The sequence below is a fragment of the Protomyctophum parallelum genome, assembly GCF_964188405.1.
Source record: "Protomyctophum parallelum genome assembly, chromosome: 13".
NCBI lineage: Eukaryota > Metazoa > Chordata > Actinopteri > Myctophiformes > Myctophidae > Protomyctophum > Protomyctophum parallelum.
Window position 1 is genome coordinate 24,677,851 of NC_139708.1, and position 23,851 is coordinate 24,701,701.

General features: G+C 41.9%; 2 protein-coding genes across 2 annotated transcripts; both read right to left on the bottom strand.

The window, feature by feature from the left end:
- Nucleotides 1-4,502: 4,502 nt before the first annotated feature.
- On the bottom strand, nt 4,503-12,397 carry lin7b (lin-7 homolog B (C. elegans)). Its single transcript, XM_083780149.1, has 6 exons — nt 12,040-12,397; nt 9,921-10,039; nt 6,923-6,994; nt 6,213-6,422; nt 5,563-5,726; nt 4,503-5,366 (listed from the first exon to the last, which is right to left on the bottom strand). Exons 1-6 carry the CDS (start codon nt 12,113-12,115, stop codon nt 5,345-5,347), a joined length of 663 nt encoding a protein of 220 aa, XP_083636275.1. The 5' UTR covers nt 12,116-12,397; the 3' UTR covers nt 4,503-5,344.
- A 287-nt stretch (nt 12,398-12,684) lies between these two features.
- On the bottom strand, nt 12,685-23,505 carry snrnp70 (small nuclear ribonucleoprotein 70 (U1)). Its single transcript, XM_083780002.1, has 10 exons — nt 23,321-23,505; nt 21,720-21,873; nt 21,499-21,561; nt 20,641-20,695; nt 20,491-20,555; nt 20,290-20,352; nt 20,119-20,200; nt 15,260-15,361; nt 15,063-15,162; nt 12,685-14,483 (listed from the first exon to the last, which is right to left on the bottom strand). The coding sequence occupies exons 2-10, from the start codon at nt 21,864-21,866 to the stop codon at nt 13,496-13,498; spliced, it is 1,665 nt and encodes a 554-aa protein (XP_083636128.1). The 5' UTR covers nt 21,867-21,873; nt 23,321-23,505; the 3' UTR covers nt 12,685-13,495.
- Between the last annotated feature and the right edge of the window lie 346 nt (nt 23,506-23,851).

Sequence of the window (23,851 nt, forward strand, 5' to 3'; positions counted from 1 at the left end):
TATAGCCCATGTTCAAAAATGATGAAAAACGAGGTTACATTTTTTTTTCAAAATTTCAAAAAACGATGGGCTATAACCCATGTTTTTTGAAATTTTGAATTGTTTTCAAATCCTCAAAAATGATGAAAAACGGCGTGCTTTAGTATGCCGAACGGTAGGGGCTATAGCCCATGTTCAAAAATGATGAAAAACTAGGTTAAAAAAAAAATCAAATTTTCAAAAAACGATGGGCTATAACCCGAGTTTTTTGAAATTTAGAATTTTTTTCAAATCCTCAAAAATGATGAAAAACGGCGTGCTATAGTATGCCGAACGGTAGGGGCTATAGCCCATGTTCAAAAATGATGAAAAACGAGGTTAAAAAAAGAATTCAAAATTTCAAAAAACGATGGGCTATAACCCATGTTTTTTGAAATTTTGATTTTTTTTTCAAATCCTCAAAACTGATGAAAAACGGCGTGCTATAGTATGCTGTACGGTAGGGGCTATAGCCCATGTTCAAAAATGATGAAAAACGAGGTTAAAAAAATAATTCAAATTTTCAAAAAATGATGGGCTATAACCCATGTTTTTTTAAATTTTGATTTTTTTTCAAATCCTCAAAAATGATGAAAAACGGCGTGCTATAGTATGCCGAACGGTAGGGGCTATAGCCCATGTTCAAAAATGATGAAAAACGAGGTTAATTTTTTTTTTCAAAATTTCTAAAAACGATGGGCTATAACCCAAGTTTTTTGAAATTTTGAATTTTTTTCAAATCCTCAAAAATGATGAAAAACGGCGTGCTATAGTATGCCGAACGGTAGGGGCTATAGCCCATGTTCAAAAATGATGAAAAACGAGGTTAATTTTTTTTTCCGAAATTTCAAAAAACGATGGGCTATAACCCATGTTTTTTGAAATTTTGAATTGTTTTCAAATCCTCAAAAATGATGAAAAACGGCGTGCTTTAGTATGCCGAACGGTAGGGGCTATAGCCCATGTTCAAAAATGATGAAAAACTAGGTTAAAAAAAAAATCAAATTTTCAAAAAACGATGGGCTATAACCCGAGTTTTTTGAAATTTAGAATTTTTTTCAAATCCTCAAAAATGATGAAAAACGGCGTGCTATAGTATGCCGAACGGTAGGGGCTATAGCCCATGTTCAAAAATGATGAAAAACGAGGTTAAAAAAAGAATTCAAAATTTCAAAAAACGATGGGCTATAACCCATGTTTTTTGAAATTTTGATTTTTTTTTCAAATCCTCAAAACTGATGAAAAACGGCGTGCTATAGTATGCTGTACGGTAGGGGCTATAGCCCATGTTCAAAAATGATGAAAAACGAGGTTAAAAAAATAATTCAAATTTTCAAAAAATGATGGGCTATAACCCATGTTTTTTGAAATTTAGATTTTTTTCAAATCCTCAAAAATGATGAAAAACGGCGTGCTATAGTATGCCGAACGGTAGGGGCTATAGCCCATGTTCAAAAATGATGAAAAACGAGGTTAATTTTTTTTTTCAAAATTTCAAAAAACGATGGGCTATAACCCATGTTTTTAGAAATTTAGAAATTTTTTCAAATCCTCAAAAATGATGAAAAACGGCGTGCTATAGTATGCCGAACGGTAGGGGCTATAGCCCATGTTCAAAAATGATGAAAAACTAGGTTAATTGCAATTCCTCCGCAACACTCCGCAATTTGCTAACGGCCGGTAGTCACAGAATACAAAACTCTGATGCTGGCATTAAAAGCAGTGTTGCGGAGGAATTGCGGAGTGTTGCGGAGGATGCGGAGGAATTGCGGAGTGTTGCAGAGGAATTTTTTCAAATCCTCAAAAATGATGAAAAACGGCGTGCTATATTATGCTGTACGGTATGGGCTATAGCCCATGGTCAAAAATGATGAAAAACGAGGTTAAAAAAAAATTCAAAAATAAAAAAAATGATGGGCTATAACCCATGTTTTTTTTATGTTAGATTCAAATCCTTTTTGAACATGGGCTATAGCCCCTACCGTACAGCATACTATAGCACGCCGTTTTTCATCATTTTTGAGGATTTAAAAAAAAATCAAAAAAATCAAAAAACATGGGTTATAGCCCATCTTTTTTATTTTTTTGAAATAATTTTGAATCCTCGTTTTTCATCATTTTTGACCATCCCGCTGAGCAATAGCCGGCTATTAGACGTGCGTCTAAAAATGGGATAAAAAACTTCTAAAAATAGATGTCTAAAAATCTATTTTATCTATTTTTTGACGTTTTTTATCCCATTTTTAGACGCTCGTCTAATAGCCCATATCGTACGGCATACTGTAGCACGCTGTTTTTTTTTATTTTTATTAATCCTCGTTTTTCATCATTTTGGACCATGGGCTATAGCCCCTACCGTACGGCATACTATAGCACGCAGTTTTTCATCATTTTTGAGGAAAAAAAAAAAAAAAAAAAAACATGGGTTATAGCCCATCGTTTTTTGAATTTTTGAAAAAAAGACAAACCTCGTTTTTCATCATTTTTGACCATGGGCTATAGCCCATACTGTACGGCATACTATAGCACGCCGTTTTTCATCATTTTTGAGGATTTGAAAAAAAAAAAAAAAAAAATTTAAAACATGGGTTATAGCCCATCGTTTTTTGATTTTTTGAAAACATTTTGAATCCTCGTTTTTCATCATTTTTGACCATCCCACTGAGCAATAGCCGGCTATTAGAAGTGCGTCTAAAATGGGATAAAAAACTTCTAAAAATAGATGTCTAAAAATAGACGTCTAAAACACGTCTATTTTTAGACGTGTTTTAGACGTCTATTTTTATACGTTTTTTATCCCATTTTTAGACGCTCGTCTAATAGCCCATATCGTACGGCATACTGTAGCACGCTGTTTTTCATCATTTTTGAGGATTTGAAAAAATAGCCCATATCGTACGGCATACTATAGCACGCCGTTTTTCATAATTTCTGAGGATTTGAAAAAAATGAAAAAATTAAGAAAAAAAACAATGGGCTAAAGCCCATGGTCAATAAGGATGAAAAACAAGGATTAAAAAAAAATGGAAAAATGGAAAAAACTACTAGTCCTACATACTTAAACCTACCAACCCCATTCTAGCCTACTTAGGTTCATCTTACGGTGGACATGTTTGCCTGAAAAGGAATCTTTGAAATGTTTCATAGTTTTAGAAATACAGTGCATTCAAATTTACAATGGGGCTCAATGGAAGACATTGGCACGTCAAAAATCACTTTCACCTAGAAACTCCATTCACACGTTTTATTATTCAGCTTACTGTGGAGACACATGCTGGAAAGTTTTACTTTGAAATGTTTTATAGTTTCTGAGTTATTTAACTTAAACGCCCAATGCATTCTCTATGGCAATAGCACAAACTTTGGCATGCTACTAGTCCTACATACTTAAACCTACCAACCCCATTCTAGCCTACTTAGGTTCATCTTACGGTGGACATGTTTGCCTGAAAAGGAATCTTTGAAAGGTGTCATAGTTTTAGAAATATAGTGCTTTCAAATTTGAGACTTTTAACATGGGGCTCAATGGCAGATTTTGGCACGTCAAAAAATCACTTTCACCTAGAAACTCCATTCACACTTTTTATTATTCAGCTTACTGTGGAGACACATGCTGGAACGTTTTACTTTGAAATGTTTTGTAGTTTCTGAGTTATTTAACTTAAACGCCCAATGCATTCTCTATGCTATGGCAATAGCACAAACTTTAAAAAGGTTATCTTTATCTTCTAAGTCCCGCACACTGCCAGAAATGTGTTGCTCTTTATTGGTCAACGTTTCGGTCTATTCGACCTTCATCAGGACAGACAATATTGTCTGTCCTGATGAAGGTCAGATTAACCCCCAGGGCTCCCATAGCGTGCGTGTTTTTTATCATCTTTTTAACCTAAATTTAACAAGATCAACAGCCAATGAAGAGTCGCCCTTTTCAGTGCGTAAAACCTAGTACCGCAGATCCAATTTCCCCAAAGCGTCTCTGAGAGCCAAGGGCCCCTGGGCCCCTGGGCCACGGCCCCACTGGCCCGTTGGCTAATTTGTCCCTGCCAATCGGGCTCAGCCCTATTGGCACGGTAGGTTGGTTATATGAAATTGGGGCACGCGCTGTCCTAGTGGTCCAGACACACGCCACATATAGGCTTTATCTATGTATGCTGTTTGTGTAATTGTATGTCGGGGGGGCAGCACAAACATATGCATGCGTAGGGCAACGAAATAGTCAGCGACATCCCTGCAAAGCCAGAAAGTTTTTTTTTCTCCACTCAGTCCTCAAATAACTTCCGGGTATAAGATGACATGCATATCTGCCACATACCCTCTATGCATACGTATCTTCCACCTCGGAGGAAACTCTGGTAAGGCCGGCAGTGTCTGTAGGCCAGTCAGAGGCAGGCGGGGCGTTACCATGTCTATGCTCGGACGTAGAATAGATATACGCTATCACCATCTCTGCATCAGGAACGTCAACAGTGTTTCAACCACTTGAGGCTTTTATTTCATGAATAAAGTACATAAACAAATCAACACATGAATAAATTAAATGCAAATTAACATCTTGGAATGCTCACTGCAGACTTAAGTTGCCCATTGCTTGCCACTGATTTCAGATCAGGTGTTGTGCTCACCCCGTATTAATGCTTGTGGTTAATAGCCCTCTGGGTGGCGGCAAGCTGATGAGAGAACAGTGGCTGGCTGTAGGGACAAAAACAACTCTGCCGTAGCTACTGCTATGTGTTCACCGTCTACCAAAGTCTAGCACTGCACGCTACGCATGTGTTCAGTACACACTAGCAATGTCATATAAGAATACAAAATAAACACACTTTTAAAATGCTATATATGCTAATTCAGCTACTATGGTACTGCAGTCTGCCCTTATAGGCGAGGATGCAGACTTCACACCGATGGGACCAAGATTAAGCTCGAGTTATATTTTGCTTGCGCACAGGTGTCGTGCACCGAAAATCTCCAATCTCCAATCGCAATCCAATGCACTCACTCACAACGTGCCAAGTTGCGAGCTTGTAGATTGGATATTTTGTGTGCTACCAAATATAACTCGGCACAGCAGCCATTAGGGTTTCAAGGCTAAACAATGATATAGATATAGGCATTTCCCTGCTAAAAGGTTAAATAGGGGGAGAGGTGGAGTGGCATTTCAATGGCTAATGTGTAACATCTTCACAAACATACAGATATATAACAGGTACGTCTCATTTGGCTAACTTTGGTTTCTTCCGTCTTCTTGTCTATAAGGTTCAAGAGCCTCCTGTTGGAGAAGAGTACTAAGGTGGGCGGGTCAATAAGGTCAGTGAAGGCGGGGGATTGGCTAGCCTCGGGACTCCAGAGATCTGTGTTGGAGAGAGAGAGAGAGAGAGAGAGAGAGAGAGAGAATAGTTGTGCACAGTTTAGGGGAAGTTCTCGTTAAAGCCTATATAGGCTTCTAACTTATATGTGTGTAATTTTGATCCCTTCTGTTTTTTACTTTTTTAATGTGCTAACAAATAAATAAATCAGTTGTAATTAAAAAGAGGTGTTCTCTCTCACGAGTAGCTGGTGTGCTGCTGGCGTCTCCGGGCGCTCCTCATCTTCTCGAAGCGGGCCTCCATCTCCTCCAGAACCTTGGGCGTGTACCTGACCACCAGCTTCACAGAGCCCTGGGCAGCCTTCAACAGCTCCACAGCCTTCTCGTGGTGCTCGCCCTCCACACTCTGCATGCAAAGGCCAGGGCACACATCATACCGTACAGATGAGCAAGCGTGCACATGTCCGGCTTTATCGTAAAGGGTGCGGTATGATTAACATTTGTACAGCTCTGGGAAATAAATTAACCCTTCTGATGTCTTCAAAACCCTGACAGATTTCTGAAAAACCTATGTTTTTATGTCAGTGGTGTTCAAAGGAACCCCAAAATGATATGTATTTGGCCGTCGGCCCCCATCTTAAAATGTTAAAAATTTCGCCACATTTCCGGCAGCCGACAGTGTGTAATAACAGATTCCATTCATTCCTCTAAAAGTGTGATTTTGAGAGCTGTTTTGCAGATGGGCAATATTTGGGATCATATCACCACTCTTACAAGTTACAACCTACGCCCGCACACACACACACACACACACACACACACACACACACACACACACACACACACACACACACACACACACACACACACACACACACACAAACACTCTTACCACTCCATTGACAGAAAGCAGCTGGTCTCCTCTCTTCAGACCGCCCTGCCGGTCAGCGACCCCTCCTGGGATGACCCTGGAGATGTAGATGGGGGAGTTCTGCTCTTTGCCGCCCATGATGTTGAAGCCCAGCCCCTCGTCCGTCTTGGGCAGCTCAACTACCCGTGGGTGGGCATGGCCCTCACTGGCTGCGAAGGCTGCCACTGTGGCCTGACAGGGATCATGAGACCAGAGAAAGAAACAAATAAGAGAAAATACATTGATTGATTTAAATTAACAAAAATCTCAAGCAAGCATGTTCACAGTATGTTAAATGTTAAAAGTATGACAGTGAGGTGCCAACGTTTTCAGATGCAAGCTTTAAAAACTACAAAACATTTCAAAGTAAAAAGCATGTGTGATCCACAGTAAGCTGATTTCAAGGTTGTTTCTAGGTGAACGTATGTTTGTGAGGTACCAAAAGAAGAAGGAAGCGTGTTCATATTGACTTTCTATTTTAGGCTTGAAAACTGTACTATTATACAGTATTGAACTATACCAGGACTTAGAAAATGGAACTTCTGTGCTGAAAGTCAAATCATTATACATTAGACCACTAGACTAGCTCTCAGTCACAGTACATCTCTCAGTTATTAAAGTTCCACAAATTGCATAGCCAAATAATTCGTTAACATGCTTCAGCCCAAGCATTCTATTTGATGACTTCTTACCTTGGCAGTTGCCTGGGCGCGTACCTCGGGTCCTCCTACGATGTCTAGTGTGTCGTAGAGCTGCTCGTACACCTGGTGAGCAACAGGTTCGGGATGAGAGCAATTCTCTCTGACAATATGAAACTCCTACACTCAGGGCCAGGTTAAGGGTTCGTTCAGATGTTTGGAGTTAAAAGCTGTAGGGTCAAAGTTGAACCAAAGTTGCGCTATATGGTAAAAATAGGTCAACAATACAAATTACACTAGTTTTGTGGATTCATTCATTCTTAATGAATGGCCCCCAGACCCCACCAACTGACCAGAACTAATTCAAATTCACCAAAACAAGACTAGAACTCCCACCACGGGACTCAGGCAATCAATACCAATACTTTTGCCACCACTATATTAATGCCAAGTATTTCCTACAGCTTTAAGTCCAAAATTCTGAACTAACCCTTTAAATAATATATATATATATATATATATATATATATATATATATATATATATATATATATATAAAGAATATAAAATAAATACACTTTGAGACGCCGACGTTGATGCAGCAGTTGTGTCAATACATTCCATGTGCGTGTGGCAATAGTGTGTAATAGGTTTAGTTCACACTTAACTCAAAGCACAAGTCAAGTGGCAGGGCATGCTAACACCGACATGCAGCAAACAGGCCTGTGTTAAGGCCTTTGTAGGCCGTAGTGTTGATTTTGACAGCAATATTTTGATTTAGTTTTATAGTCAAAGTATTTTGAATATATTTTCATTTAGTTTTTAGTCCCATTTTAGTCAACTGAAATGTTAGTCTAGTTTTAGTTGACTAAATATCATGAGATTTTAGTAGACTAAAGTGAGCTTGTAGATCGGCTATTTTCAGCATGCAACTACTACTAAGCATACAATGAATTGTCTTTTTGTTGTACTGGATCTCTGCTCCACTAGTCTTCTCCCTAGCATTTTAGTCTAGTTTTTATTTGTTGACGAAATTGTCAATATAATTAGTCTTAGTTTTAATCATCGTAGTTTCGTTTTTTTTTCGTCAGAGAAAAAAGGTAGTCGACGAACATTTTTCGCCATAGTTTTAGTTGACATAAGGTTGAGTGTTTCGAAATTGTGTTTATCATTAAAGGTAAATTCAAGTGTGCTTCAAGGACCAACAAAGGTAGTACTGATTTGAAGTTGAACAAAGTCATTACATTTTTGATAAAGGAATTCTTGGAGCATTCCAAAGGCTTTAAGTTAGTGACAGAACGTAATTAGTCTAGTAATACACAAGTATGCCTGTTAAAATGTTACTTTTAGTCCAGAGTAGGGTTGGCTTATATCTCCATTGTGTTGGTTTTATGAGATTCATTCAAATTAAACTCAAAAAGATGCTCAAATCAAACATGAAAACACCAATTTGTATACCCTCCATGGTGTTGGACTCCAATCCCTATTCTGGACGAGAGGACAGACAGGTGACAGTGCTGCTACACAAGAGTTATCAAGGTGATCTAATCGTAGGTAACCTACCGACACATGGGGCCAACTGGTTGTAGTAAACACTGGAAACAGTTGATATATATATGGTTTACAATTACATTGCTAGAGCAGCATAATACAACCTTGAACCACACGCAACATGACTTACACACTGCAGCAGGCCAGAAGACCAAAAGACCGGGCGCAGCAGCCTTGTGGCATTTGGCTGTCCATTGTATGTGTCCAGCAAACATTTAGGTGTGCAAGAAGCCACACAGCTATAAAAATATTGAACACGCCTCACATTCAAATTCTGCATAGAGTAAAATAGAAAATAAAAATAATAACATAAGCCAACACCACAGAGGTGCAGACATTCTAAAGTAATAGAAGTAAAGCCATATGAATCGGTATCAAGATGTGTGAACGAAAACCGACTCCCAGATGCATTGCAATTTGATGCAGAAATCCATAGAAATATTTGTGTTCTGACAAAACAAAATGCTACTGGAATCCAAAATCACCCCCAATATGTAAGTACATAATATCACAGATTTTATATCGTAGTACTAGTGTAACAAGTAGCCTGCATTTACCTATTTTAGAGCCGAATAAAAGTCGGTTTGGCTCTGTAGAGCCTACAATGTGAGGTCATTTGAGGTTCGGGGGGGGGCGGGTACCGTCCTAAAGTCGGCTCTTCGGTGCTGACCCGAAATCATTTAGGCACTACTGCACCGAAACAACGTAAAATAGGAGTATGAATCGGCCCATAGCCTGGTAGACGAGTCCCCCTGCTGGACGTGTCACGGCATGGAAAGTAGCCTATCATCAGGACGCAACTCGAACGGCGCTGAGTCGGCTCTGGTTGCCGTCGCAACACTCGGCACGGCGCCACCATAGTCGGCGCAACTCTAACGTGTCAGTAGATTCACTTCCACCATTTTCCAGTATGTGTGATTATCACATACTGGCTGTATTCTAAGCTTCTGATCACGCACATATTCTTGATTAAGGGGTGATAAACATTCGAAGCGGGTGCGATATTAGAATTTTAGGCCATCAGGCTGAGGCTGAGAGCCACTCTGCTATGCTCATCCCCCTTTTGACAACGCAATCTAGCCTTGCGTAGCTATACTAATATCACTGCGTGAATTTTAGTCTCGTCCCTCTCAGTGTTCAGATGTGTGTGTTTTTCTCGCAATGTCCCGCCCCATATTTCAATACTGGAACGCCTGGTTATCCAGACTAATATGGTTGGCCGCCACCATTTCGGCCGTGAACTCCTCCCACAATTGCCTGGGGCAATATGCATTGCAAAGGCAGATGAAGGCCGGCTACGTGAGGCTAAACCCGAATCTAACCTGGGTCTCCCGCATTGGAAAGCCAAAGGCAATTGCCGATAGCTCGGGGATAAATAGACTTTTGAGGCAATCAGGCTGAGACTGTGAGCTGCTCTGCTACACTATAGCTGTAAACGGGGTGCAAGATTGAATTGGCATCATGCTATTAGTAGCAGTCTGGCAGATGAGGGCTCACGTACCTCTCTGATGGCAGCGCAGAACTTGCTCTGCAGGACCCTCTGCAGGGCCTGGAGCTTAGGAGGGGGCAGCTCCCCGCTGCGCTGAAGCCGGTCCAGCAGCTCAATCACCCTGCACACATCTGTAACACACACAGAACCAGAAACATTTCAGCACTTTCTACAGCAGTGGTTTTCAAGGTGCGTCTGTGGGTCCCTAGGGGTCCCTGAGGGGGTTACTAAAGTACAATTCCATTACTGCATTGAGTCCACTGTGGCAAAAACGAGAAAACTACTTGAATTCTCTCCTCTTATTGTCATAGAGTCTAAACGAAAATAGTGCAAGAAAATTACTTTTTTCTTTCTCTCAGATGTTGTTTCCCGACATGAGTTTTTCTGCTTCGCAGAGTAATGGAATTATACTTTAGTACCCTGACCACCTTCCAGGGGGTCCCCAGCTTAAAGCTTTGAGAAGCTACAAATAGGGTCCATTTTTATATTGAGGGGATAGTTTTTATATTAGTTGATGAAATTGTCAACCATTTACTATATTTACCGGTAGTCTTAGTTTTATGAATGAGAATCAACACCGCCCCCACCTGGCGGAGTCAGTTTGACCACCTAGGGTTGCTTGAAATTAAAAACAGAACCACTCTTCTATAGAAAAAGAATGCACACCTTTTTTTAAACTGTCTGAGAGATCATAGGTTTGTCTGTATATTATGTAGCCTTGGATCAAGACTATCATTTTATCTGACTTGAGCTTTCATAGATAGGCCTATATGCAAAAGTAAAAATCTATAAAATACATCCATGAGTCTTAATTGATCCAAGTCTACTTGCAGTTGCACATAAATTAAAGGCAAAGGGGTGATGGGTAAGAGCCTTACCCATAGCAATTATATAAGGCAATTTGTGAAGGCCAAATATAGCCTACTGTGAAGCAAATGCTGAAATAAACTATAAGGTTTAGGTTAGGTGTATGAGTATGCTCCAACTCCAAGGCATGGCTAGGTTGGTTGACACCATAGACTGTAGGTTGACACATAGCCCTGGTCCAAGGCTTACAGCGAGCCTCTAACCGCCAGTAATGTGATCCTGGCGGTTCGCGAGTGTAGGATAGCGTTAACCTCATTAAATTCAGGGTACATTGCGTTATTAAAATGGCACAAAGTGCATTTTAGAGAGAAACTGGGGACCTGAGACGCTTCCCAGGTTCGAGAATAGACTTTTACCAAGGTCTAGCAGGCTTTGTTTCGGTGAGTGGTTACGTCGTTTTGTTTATTTGCTGGTATTAGAAAAACAGCGCACGGGAGTGGAAATATAACCAGAGGGCTGTGGAAGGTACTTCCACAAGGCGTCAGAGAGAGGCTCGCTGTAAGCCTTGGGCCAGGGCTAGTTGACACACAGTACAGGAATAGAAGACTAGTTCGTAATTGCCTGTGTGCTAAATGAGATTTCAAAGTGATGGCTTGAATACGTATAAACTGACTCAATGTAGCAAAATTCACTTCCAAAGACAGTTACAAAATGTAATAAAATGTAATGTGTACAGTACACTACACATGAGACTAGTCTACTGCTGCGACTGTCGTTGTCACTACCGTTTCAGCTGTGTGTGACAGTGTGACCACCAGTAATAAGCATCAGCTCATGTTTATGTTGGGACTGGAGGAGGCAGCAGACAAATTGCTTCAACCTGATGTTTATATCACTGTACAGTCAGTGTACTCAATAGTACGACGGAGTCACTAACCGAAAAGAACCGACGACGTCGTGACAGACGCATAATCTCATTCGGCAAGCGACACCGCCGCACGGAGTACAGTAGTACACATTTAGCCCCAGTATGTTCCCTCAGCACTACGCTCATTCTGTAGCTCATCTCGGAGCTACAGAATGAGCGTAGTGCTGAGGGAACATACTGGGGCTAGTATACATTAAGCTCATACAGTACTACACATCCTAATCCGCTGGCCAAGTATGTATGGAAAGAAAACACCCAAATACACTAGTTATAATTTCCCTCCAGGCGACACAGACGGTTGTTTTAAAAACGAAGCAACGCTTCGACCATTCGATTGCGTTTATTTAATCATTAAAACCAAAATGGATGATGCACCGACCCGACACAGGGCTTTACCTCTTTCCAAGCAGAGCGGCTCTGCCATGGTCGCCATGTCCGATTCCTTCCCAGAGTGATAATAGGATGACATCATGGTCGTCTGTCTGTATCGCTGTTGCGGTGGAGAGGGGGTGGAGAGGAGAAGCGCTCCAGCTGGCCGGAACAACGACCGGATTACCTACCTAGTATCTTTAATGCCTTTTTCAGTCACTCAGTCTCTCAGTAGACCGTCACCAACCAGACAATGATATAGTATAATATACCACGGATGCGAGGCGCAAGGTTGCAGCAATAGCAATAGTAAATACAAAGGTTATAATGGTCACAGAATTAGCTGCTGGATCATAAGCTCGGTTGCTGCTGCTGGGCACCTACTCTCTCCCTCTCTGGTTGAGAAGAATACCAGCGTTAATGGTTTGGTTTACGCAATCCAAAACGTAACATGGTGCGATTCCATTCGTCCATAAATCAAGTCACACACACACACACGTCAAAGCACGGCCGTGTGGGTTAAACCAAATAGCCTACATACATAGGTTTTACTACATCGATACAAGTACAATACTAATTGTATCAAAGTCATGTCCTAAATTAAACCACAAGATATGTTAGGCAAGAAAATATATACCGGTATATATTAAAAGAAAATGCAAACCACCATGCTTTAATAAAAAAAAGAAATCATTTTTATTCCAAGAGTAAAGATGCTTAACATGAGGGTTCATTTTACAGTGGAAAATTTGCAATTAGTCCACTCCGTGCTCATGCAGTATTGTGTTCAATTTTTCTTCAATTGGGTCCAACTCAAGAGATTCCAATGGGTCCCCTCTGATTTAGAGGCAAATAAAGAGCAAAAAAAACAAACTATATGATCAAACATAGCTACTGTTTCACAACATCGACTTCTACAATCTGAAGATGCCCAACAATTGCTTTTTTCCACAAAAAAAAAAGTCCCTCCCAAAACTATGAAAATACAATTAAAGCAACCCAGCTTTAAATTCTAAAATACATTATTAACATTTGGTGGCACGGATTAGTTGGGCAAAGTGGTAAACCATTAGCCTTTCATTAGCCAGACTGATAACATATCAAGTCTGGCTAAGTCCAGGCTAGTAAACCATCAATGTCCTGATGGTTAAGCAAGTCCTGTGTAAAAAACAAAACAAAAAAAATACCAAGGGGAGTAATTTAACATTTATATGCCTTTCAATTAGTCTGAAAGTGTGAAGGAATGATGCTGAGCTGTGGTACAGACGTTGAGAAAGCCGATCAATTAATCATGTTCCTCCTTATGCAAGACCTGTTCTGTAGGCAGCCAGAGTCAGGAGGACAGTCAATTATACAGTATCATTGTCAAACAGGGATGGGTGGGGTGCTGCTGCAGGTTCAAGCTAGCAACATGTGTACAAGTGAAGTGAGTTTGACTCTGTTGATGAATAGAAGGGGGGGAAAAAAGAACGAACATGTAATCTCAGTACTCTTCTGCCGGCAGCTCACTCTTAAAGCCATTTTCGTTGGATCCAAATCCTTCACCACCAGACTGCACGGACTCCTGGTCCATCGGCATTCCATCCTGGCTGAGCTCTTCGATTGGTCGAGGAGGTGCGACTTCTCCCTCTCCTCCGTTGCCCATGTCATCTTGGGGGCCGCCCATGTCGTCCCGAACGGAGCTGTGCCTGTCATCTCTGCGGTCCCCGCTTCCTCTCTCCCTGTCGCCGCGGTCTCTCTTGTGCTCCCTGTCTCCTCTATCCCTGTCTCCCCTGCGCCTCTCTCTGTCACGGTCACGGTCCTTATCCCTGTGGCTGCGCCTGCGGTCGCGGTCTCTGTCGCGCTCTCTATCTCTCTCCCTGCTGCGCTCCTCCACGCCACCCTCGACTCCCTCCACCCCCTCCACGCCCTCCGCACCTTCCGCACCCTCCGCTGGCCCCTCCTCACCTTCCTGACCTTCCTCTGGCATCCTGTCACCACCTTCCCCCATCATGCCATCTGCTACGCCCATGGCGCCCTCCTCGCCGTCCATGCCCTTGCCCCTCTCTCCCCTCTCTCTCTTACGATCGCGGCTACGGCTGCGCCGTTTCCTGTCTCCTCGGTCACGACTCCTCTCCCTGCTTTGGCTTTCAGGCCCTCCGCCCTCCCGCCCTCCCCTGTCCCCTCTGTCCCTATCCCTGCGTCTACCGCCGCCCCCGGTGCTCTCCTCACCGGGCGTGCCCATGGGCATGCCGGGGACGCCCCCCCTTTCCCTATCCCGTGAAGCGGTGTCGCGACCACGACGGCGGTCACGAGAGCGGGACCTGCGTCGCTCAGGGCGGTCTTTTTCACGGCTCCGCTCCCTTCGTTCTCCACGTTCTCCACCTCCACGTTCTGCACGGTCTGGGCGGTCTGCACGGTCTGGGCGTTCTCCACGGTCTCCGCGCTCTGGACGCTCAGGACGCTCTGGGCGGTCTCCACGATCGCGGTCCCTGGGAGGGGAAACAAAACACTCAGTACAGTATTCTGGTTGCAAGATAAATTACCTCACTGGTAGGGATGTGATTATACCAAAAACCTAATACGATATAACACGTCCGCGATAGAATATTTAAAAGAACTGAAATCTGTAGGAACCCACCCATCACTTAATCTACAAGGTCTAAACTCAGTCACCTACTTTTTGACCTCTACACCAAATCTCTGCAGAAAATAGCCGATCTACAACATTTTGCAATGCATTGTGGGCTTATAGATCTGTAATTACTTGTTTTAGGCTCCGTCACTTTGGTACAGAGATGGTAGCGTTTATCAGCCATGTAAGTTAGCAGCCCAATAGCCAAAGATGGTTAGTCAGATGGTAAATCAGAGTAAAAATAAAGTCAGCTGAGTAGCAACTCAGCGACAGTGTCAGAGTGAACTCAAACGACTCAACACGATTACCGTAACATCCATAAGTCAGCATGTCCTCAGGTTGTGTTCACAATCACATCCTCACCTACTGCTATCGTAACATGGAAATAACAGCCCAAGCATTCTGTTGAACCTCAATTCCGGAGGACACCACTCACCCTCCTATGGCGCGATCATCATAGCGTGACGCATCATCTCTGCCAGAATGTTTGATGTTAACGTCGGCTCCACCTCTCCTGGTGCCACCAAGACCACCACCTAGTTGAATGAAGATGATCAACATGAATGGGATATCAAACTCTGAAGTCCTACAACTAACGCATTACAATACTCAAGACAAACTTGTGTAACTCACCTAGCCTGCGAGGGTGCCAACCTTTGACCGTACGGCCTCGCTCTACGTCCACCAACACTCGCCTACCGTCAATCTTCTTCCCGTCAGCATGCTTATAGGCGGCTGGAGGGAGGGGTGGGGTGCGAGGGCAGGGAAAACAAAGGGTACGTCACTGGGGTGCATGGTTGCATCATTGTGGTTAAGGAAACAAAGAGTGCATGTTATACTGACCAGGAGCAGGTGAAGCCGAGAGGGCTGCTCTCTGGGTTAAAGCTGAAGGGGATTGGAGCTGAACTCCTTCCACCACAGGAGTGTCCCGACACATTACAGCTTTACCTGATTACCCAGCCTTAACCTTGACTTCTGAGCTTTGCAACTCTGCATACCGGTACATCTACTACAGTAATATAGTGGACAGAACTTGGCTTTTACTCCGCTGCGTTATCGCCTTCGCGTTTGAGTTGATGGTCACACCTCCCTCGCAACATTCACTACTTACGGGTCACTGAGGGACGAGGATTTACTATTCTGTCTATATCGGATTGCAACTGGAACGGGTCGAACTTTGCAACGTTTGACACAGCAACTTGCCTGTCTCTCTCGTGGCTCAAGTTGTTTTAAAGGGTGCCGCTCCAGTGCTGTAAACTGTACTTTATCCATTATTAGTGGGAGGCCCCCCTCGTGAACATTTACTCAAACATGATGGCGATTCCGCACTCACTACTCGACTTACCGATCTCTGCACAACAAACTGTACATGTGGAAAGAAACCTCCAGTATAAAGTTTAAGCGTGGATAATAATTTTTATATTGCACATTTAGGTCAACAGATGTGATCGTCATAGACATCAAATGTTGTACTTATTCATTCTGCGGTTGTCTGAAGACTTATGGAGAAAAAAGCCATGGTGTGGTTCAGCTTCCTGTGGAGTGGTACGGTTGGCCTCAAGTTGACATGAGATCCAAGACAATAAAAGTCCATTTACTTTTTAGAACTATGAGACCACCAGAGAGAGGGTTTACTTGGTAAGCTAATTAATGTCTAGTAGCCATATGATCTTGACATCAAATGCACACAAAGTACAAGTTGAAACTACACAATTTTGACTTATATTCTCTTTAATCCTGAAATGGCATATTGCAATAATTACATTTACAAAGTACAGTAGTTCTGAGGCAGATGTTTAACATTCTAATCCACTTAAAACATTGAGGTTAAACATGTTGTGGTTAGCCAAAGCATTGCTGTCTAACAGTATGCAACTAAAGGTTATGGAATATCTAGACTATCCAATTTACTCACAGGCAGTGTGAGCCAACTGGATGTCTCTTTGCCATAAAACAAAATGCATTGCTAGTGTCCATCACATGATCCTACACTGTCCAAAATAGTTTTTTGAATGCATTTTTTAGTCGAGTTCTGGCAGTAATACATTTCAAATATTAAGTCCCACTGGGACAAAAATTGACAAAAAAAAAGCCACCGCTCATCTGCTAAAGGTGCTGGAGTCACAAAAGTATAGAAATTAAAAAATTAAATAAAGGGAGGCTCCGCACAATCAATAGATTTATTGCAAGCTTTCGGTCTATTTACCTTCGTCAGGCAGCCTTGCAATAAATATATTGATTGTGTAAAGATTTTAGTGTGCAGAGCCTCCCTTCATTTTTTCACTGGGACAAAAACTTCTTACCAGAAGGAATCACAAGCCAGATAATATGAGACTGGATCTGCCCATTTAAATGCTTTCACACAAAGTAGTGACCTCCCACCCCCAGGAACACCCAAAATAAAAAATAATGGATATACAGCCTCAAGATATCCTGCAAGTCACCGAAATACTGGCATTGGTGTTGAAGTGCAATGTATATTGCAGCATGTTTTGTTAGTTAAGGAGGCTGTATAGGTTTATGTTTTGCAGTGTCACAGTAGTAGTTGTAATGGTTTAGCCTTGTGAGCTGTTGTTACCTGTCCTGCACAAACTAAACTATAGTCATTCCATTTGCCAGTCAACACAAATGTCCCACCATTGGGACATCATGGCTTAGTTGCTTACATCGTCCCAAAGTTATGCAAATGCCATTATCACACATGATCCATCTTTTACGAGTGAAGAATTGGGTGAGATCCAGATGACCCATCATGGCTGCTACACTGGTCTGTTGTGGTGACGATTCCCTTGGCAAGGCCTAGTGAGCTCATCTTTTATGTCCACGGTGAGGCCATATTTATCCCAAACCCCCATTACACACAGGGCCTTACCAAAGCCCTTCACCCAACTTGAGGGCCTTACCAAGATCCCTCATTGTACACTCAGAGGGCCTTACCGGAACCCCCTCAAAAGCACAGCAAAGACACTATGTGCATACTATCAAACCCCCAAAGGATAGTACCAGGGGCCTTACCACAACCCCTCCATGTCCTGGACATACGAAACATGACTACCCTTTTCAATAGAGCCTTACCAAATTATCCATAGTCCTACACAATCAGCCAATCTGAGAAAATATATCTAATCTAAAAGGAAACAAATCTCTTGAGGGGTTGTCTTACCACAACCCCCTCACAGATGAGGCCAGAACATACAATGTGCTTGCTTACCTGAACTTTCTTGAACGTAAAAAAGAAATAAACACACAAAAAAACACCGTATTTCAACAAAACAAAAAAGGGAGCTCATTAAGTGTTCACATGCTGAAATAAATGTGATCGTGGATCGATTTCTAAAAACTCAGGGGGATTTCCAATATCTACACTGTCATACGACTATGTGTGTGATTCACTTTATGACTATCTCACTTCTCACTATATCTACATTAATGTAATCTAATTACCCTGACTAAAATCTTCCGGTTATATAGTGGATGTGAAATTGAATGAGAAGCCTATATTTTAACTTTTAATCAAATAGTACCCTCTTCAGCCTATTCTATTAAAGCCAGCTCAATTCACATTAAGTACAAGTCAATCTGATTTGCTAATATCGCACTTACCAGATGGGTCCAAGTTACATTGTACTATGGGCGATAACTACCTTGAGAACCCCCCCCCCCCCCCCCATTACTCTCTTCACAGTCCCTGCTCACATCCTGATTACCGGTTCCGATTTGGTCCAAGCTGTTGGCCTCTTAAGATAAGCTAGTGTGGACTTTCCCTCTTAACCCATTCTGACCGGGCACCCATTTTGGTGTTAGCATCATGTTATGCTTTAGCTATTTAAAAATAGCAGATCTACAAGCTCATATCGCGCCACCGAGTGGCACGATACGAGCTTGTAGGTCTGCTACTTTTGAAAAATCGAAGAGCGACTGACATTTTTTTAATCTGATCTCAGGTCAGAATGGGTTCGTCAGACCAGCGTGTGTCCGGCGGAAACCTCGTATGAATCTGATCTCAGGTCAGAATGGGTTAAGATAAGCTAGTGTGGACTTGGTTTTCCCAACAGTCTTCCTTACTGCATGAAGTACACTCACTGACAATGTGCATTGCAAAAGGCGACGGAAATAACAAGATCTGTAACACTGTAGCTAGACTACAGTCCTCATCAATATGAGGTGGCTTTAACACAAAGGGCAGATTCATTGGGCACCCATCAATACGCTAATGGCCTGGGGTGCGTTCAATGGTCAAAGCTCAAGCTCAACGTTCCATCAGCTAGCTAAGGCTCCGCGGCCTTGCTTCAAAAGGAGACAAGCTTTTACCATTGAACGTAGCTCCTCTTCCCTATTTTGGAGATGGAGGGTGGAAAGAAATCTTACCCATCATACAAACCCATTATACCAACCATATACTGAGCTGTGGTAGTAGGGTGTAGATGTATCATAACCATCATCATCATCTGCAAGCCAGTTCTGGCCAATAGCCATCACAGATTGGCGGCTGCAGTGGCAATGAGAACAGCACACAGTTAATACACTGCAGGAGCCCCCCACATACCCCCTCCATATCAGTCCCTTACTGTGACAATAAACCAGGGGTAGGTCAACTCTGGTCCTGAAGAGCCCATCTACTATTAACCGTCTACACTTGGTACAAGAGTGGGCCAAGCCCACTACAACAGTACCTCTGGCTTCGAAAACGTAATAGTCGTACAGAGTGTGAAGTAGAGCTAAGCTCCCCATGACCAGGGTTGAAGACCACTCATAAGAGCCTTGAGAAAGAGAGGCTGAACATCAATATCATCAGCACATAGTTGAGGGGCTTTCCCAAAACTAGTCTTACACATTCCTTGTCACAAATCAATCAATTATTGATGACCAATCCGTGACCTTGTGCTTACCATTGCAGTCCGACCAGGAGACATGCTCTTCCAGAGAGCTACAACGCCTAACAATTAAAAAAATATGCCCTATGACGGGCAAATATGTTCAGATTTAAAGAGGAAAGTCAGACATTTCTACCTCCATTCCCCCACCTGCCCATCCCGAGACACTGAAAGAACCCCTTCACAGCCACACTAGTATTAGTCGACCAACACACGCTCCAGACACAAACAGACACACAATCCAACTCATGTCACACTTTAACCATGCACAAATCTGTTTGCATTTCCAATAAATTATAATTAGTTAGTTCAACTTCCCAGAGGCATAGGAAAGGAGCTACTTGAGAATGCCATTACTGCACTATTAAAGAAAACTCATGGGAGTATGGAAAGGGGCATTCAGCTTTGGACCCCGCCTCAATATAACCTTGCTCCAATAAAACAGGAAATCAGTCCTCAGTAAGAGGTTTGATCGCATGATTGAGAACACTGCTGGATTAATAAATTATCTATATCTATGCCCAATAATGCTTATGAATTGAGACTCCCAACAACTAGTCTCTCCCATGACTCACAGTGAGATGTGAGCTTTAATGATGTGTCTCTGGTGGTACTCACAGTGCATGTCCCTCTCGTGTTCGTATTCAATGAACGCATAGCCTCGCGGCTTCCCGGTCCTCTTGTTGTAGACTATGTAGATCTGGAAGAAATCAATGGTAATCTTAGACACACTTCATCATCGACAGACACGAGAAGGCAAAGACGTCAGATGGGAGTTAAAACACATACCCGTTTGATGGGGCCATAAACCTCAAATTCACGGCGAAGCTTGGACTCTGTGGTGTCATAGTTCTGGAGCAAGAATAATAGAATGATTAGACATCAAATGCAGCCACCTCACTGGAGGACATATTTACTTGTTCCACACACACTTCTCGGTTGCAGCTCTTTTACAAGTTGCTATTCAAAGCACATTTATACTATACTTACCACTCGTGCAACAAACAATGTCTTGAAAGCGTCCCCTTGTGCATTAGGGTCATTATGGGGATCCCCTGAAAAGAGACCACGATAATGTAATAACCTGTAACCTAGAATAATACTTGTCAACAACACATTTCTCATCATGTGCAAACTTACAAAGCTTGAGTTCTGTCTCCACCACCGTCTGTCTCCTCTCGATCTTCTCTCTTCTCTGTAACAAGATTGGCAGCCGATTAATAGAAAATGGTAGTTATGGTTATGTATATGTTATTTTTTGGGTGCATATTATATCCTCATCCAAAACAGGGAAGTTGCCATTCTATACAACTTATTATTTTCTCTGTATACTAGCCAGTATAATCTATCTTTGGGCGACGTAAATAAATACCTCTTTCAATGGAAATAAATAAAACAATAATCTAAATTTGACACAATGTATCATTATGGTCATTGTATAATAACGATGTTGCCTATGCACACTTACGCTTTACACGGTTTCTCATTACTGTACCTTACTTGTATTACAACTTAATATATCTTGTTTAGAGGTGTGCATTGGCACTGCCCTCACTGTCACAATTTGATTATGTTTCACCAGGTAACAATTGAGTCAATACAATCAGGCTACGAAACATATATTTAAAATATTTATTATATACAGTATATTTAGGCTTCGATTATCAATTATGTCACTCTGCACAATTGCGATGCATTGCTGAATCGATTATTTTTTGACACTACTATTATACATGTTGGACATTCATTCTAGCAGTGTCTGCTACATCCGCATTTCACTGCACAAAAGTGCACAAACAGGTATGCGAGCATGTTTTAAATGAAGTCGCTCAAATTTTCAGCTAGCCGGTAAAACCAGAATTGTCAGCCAGAAAACATACATCAGCCAGGTTCTTAGCTCATTAAGACCTGAGGCCGATTCTACAAATGCCTTCAAAATCAGTAGTTCAAAATTCAACATTTTGCCACAGTTTTAATGGGTTTAAATCTCCATCTTACCTTTCTCTCCAACCTTTCATCTCGTGTCTCGGCCCTTGTTGGTGGCGGGGCGTCTCTGGGATCCTGAACACAAAAGCAAATGATTATTAATAGACACATAACTGTACACAGTTCTCCGTCATCTTTGCAGATTGCAATCATTGTGATTGTTATGTACATACAGTAAAATAAAAATACACATCTGTTTCCACTTGCATACTCTTGAGTTTAAAAGCACATACCTCAAAGTGCCTAATGAACGGGGCGATGCCACAGTAAGGTTGGTTGTGATGCTTCTCATGGGGGAGCTTCTCTAGCTGTGAGAGGAAGGGGATGGGATCCCGCGGGGCGAACAGGGCCAAGAGGTTTGGGGGTAAAAACTGAGTCATGTTTCACCTTTAAAAAAAGAAAAGAAACAAGATTAATTGATATTTGATAGGCCTACTACACAGATTCAAGTTCTCAGTCACCAGGACCATTTACATTCATTTGGATTCCAATACAAGCCAGCATTGTATTCTAATGGAAGCTTGTTGTGCAGCCCTGTTTTCGGTTATTATTTAATTTGTAGTTGTCAAACGAGCAATATCATGGTCAGTCGGTCAGAAGCATTTTCCATCAAATCTTAATAGTCTTGAATATTCCATACTTTTGTATAAAAGCAAAAGGTTGGACGCCTTAGTCTGTTATTTCTTCACCTGGTTGACTATCTAGAACAGCAGGAACAATGTTACTAAAACATCATAGCGTTACATATTGTGTAAATTGCTTAGGAATCAGCTCTAGGGTATGGGACCACTTTTATAATCACAATCACACATTAAGACCTGGTCAATCATAAACATGTTCAGTCGTGAATCGTGATTATAATTTCCATGGGCCTAATTCCAATGGGACGTACCCATGTTCTCCAGGTTCTATGTCCCCCACACCACAAAAAAAGGTTCTTTGTTCTCCACTTAGAATAAACCTAAACCAGAAATCTAACCTAGTAATTCTAGTAAGACTAAAAGTATTTTAGCAACTTAGTCTTACTTTTAGAAGCAAATTCTGATTGTCTTTGAACAATCCATTGAACTTTAGGCCTGCATAGGCTACTTAAAATATCTAGTCTTAGCCAACAAAATATTAACACTGGCATAAAATAAAACAAAATTGCTCAGACTCTTCTTCAACAAAGATGGCAAAAGCAAACAGTCTTTGTTCTGTACTTGTTCTGTAAAGTGAGGTCCGTGTGCCATCGGTGTTCATCGAGGGGGTTGTAAACAATGGACCCTTTACAGGGCTGTAACTATATGGGAGATCTGGCGTTATGGGGGTTCTTGAAATACAAAAATAGATAAAAGCATTGCCACTGGCCTAATATGCCATCGCATGAAGACGGGTGTCGCTTGCTAAACAGAGCAGACATACAAGCCATTATCAGTATGTGTGCTTGCTTGTAGATCGCACGAATTCACCTCAATAATACACGAAGCGTTTCAAAACAACCTACGTGTACCGTTTTGTTACACGCGCACCATGATACAGTTCCTACTACTAGCGTAGCAGCTAGCTCTCGGGTGTGTTCTTGACTTGTGACGCTAGCTACACAGTACACAACCGCAAGTCAACACAACAGACAAAACGGCTTGAAAAGTAAACAGCGCTGACTCATGGTATAGACAGACGGTTGTATTAAATAGATCCTAATGTAATGGTAAACCGGCAGAGTTTTCACAACACAACACTAAATGTTGAACTTGATAATGCATTGTGTCCGGCCGCCGGCGCCACATATAGCTAAGCATGCTAACGCTAGGCCTCGTGCTGCTCCCCTCGCAAGTTCTTCTTATTTACTTACCTCAGATCAGTTTGTTTAAGCGGCTCTGCAGCCTCAAACAGACGAATGTAATCCCTCCTTGTTGTATCACAGGGAACAGTCCTTTACAGCTAAATTAAAAAGAAAATGACCAGAACAAATAAAGAACCGGGACAAGCAGCAGCAGACAACAACAACGCCGTCGCAAAACCAGTGTGCTGAGTTGTCTGTCGTTTCCTTATAATTAAAATGGCGGGACTGCCGCAAAGCGTTCACGACGGACGTAAACCGGCGTCATTTTTCAGTCGTACCGAAAAGGAAATCTTTGATTTTTCTGAATGGAAACGGATTATACAACAAGTCTTGCCTAAAATAACCAATTTGGGGTTTGGCGAGTACGCTCCGGTGCGGTATTTCCGAACTCCGAAGTCTCTATATATGGATCTATGTTAAATACTGTGAATTGAATAAGTCATATTTACTTATTTTGTTTTTAGGAATCCTAATATTTGATTGATATGTTTAGTAATCCTAATATTTGATTGATTGATTGATTACTTTATTGTTATGCTA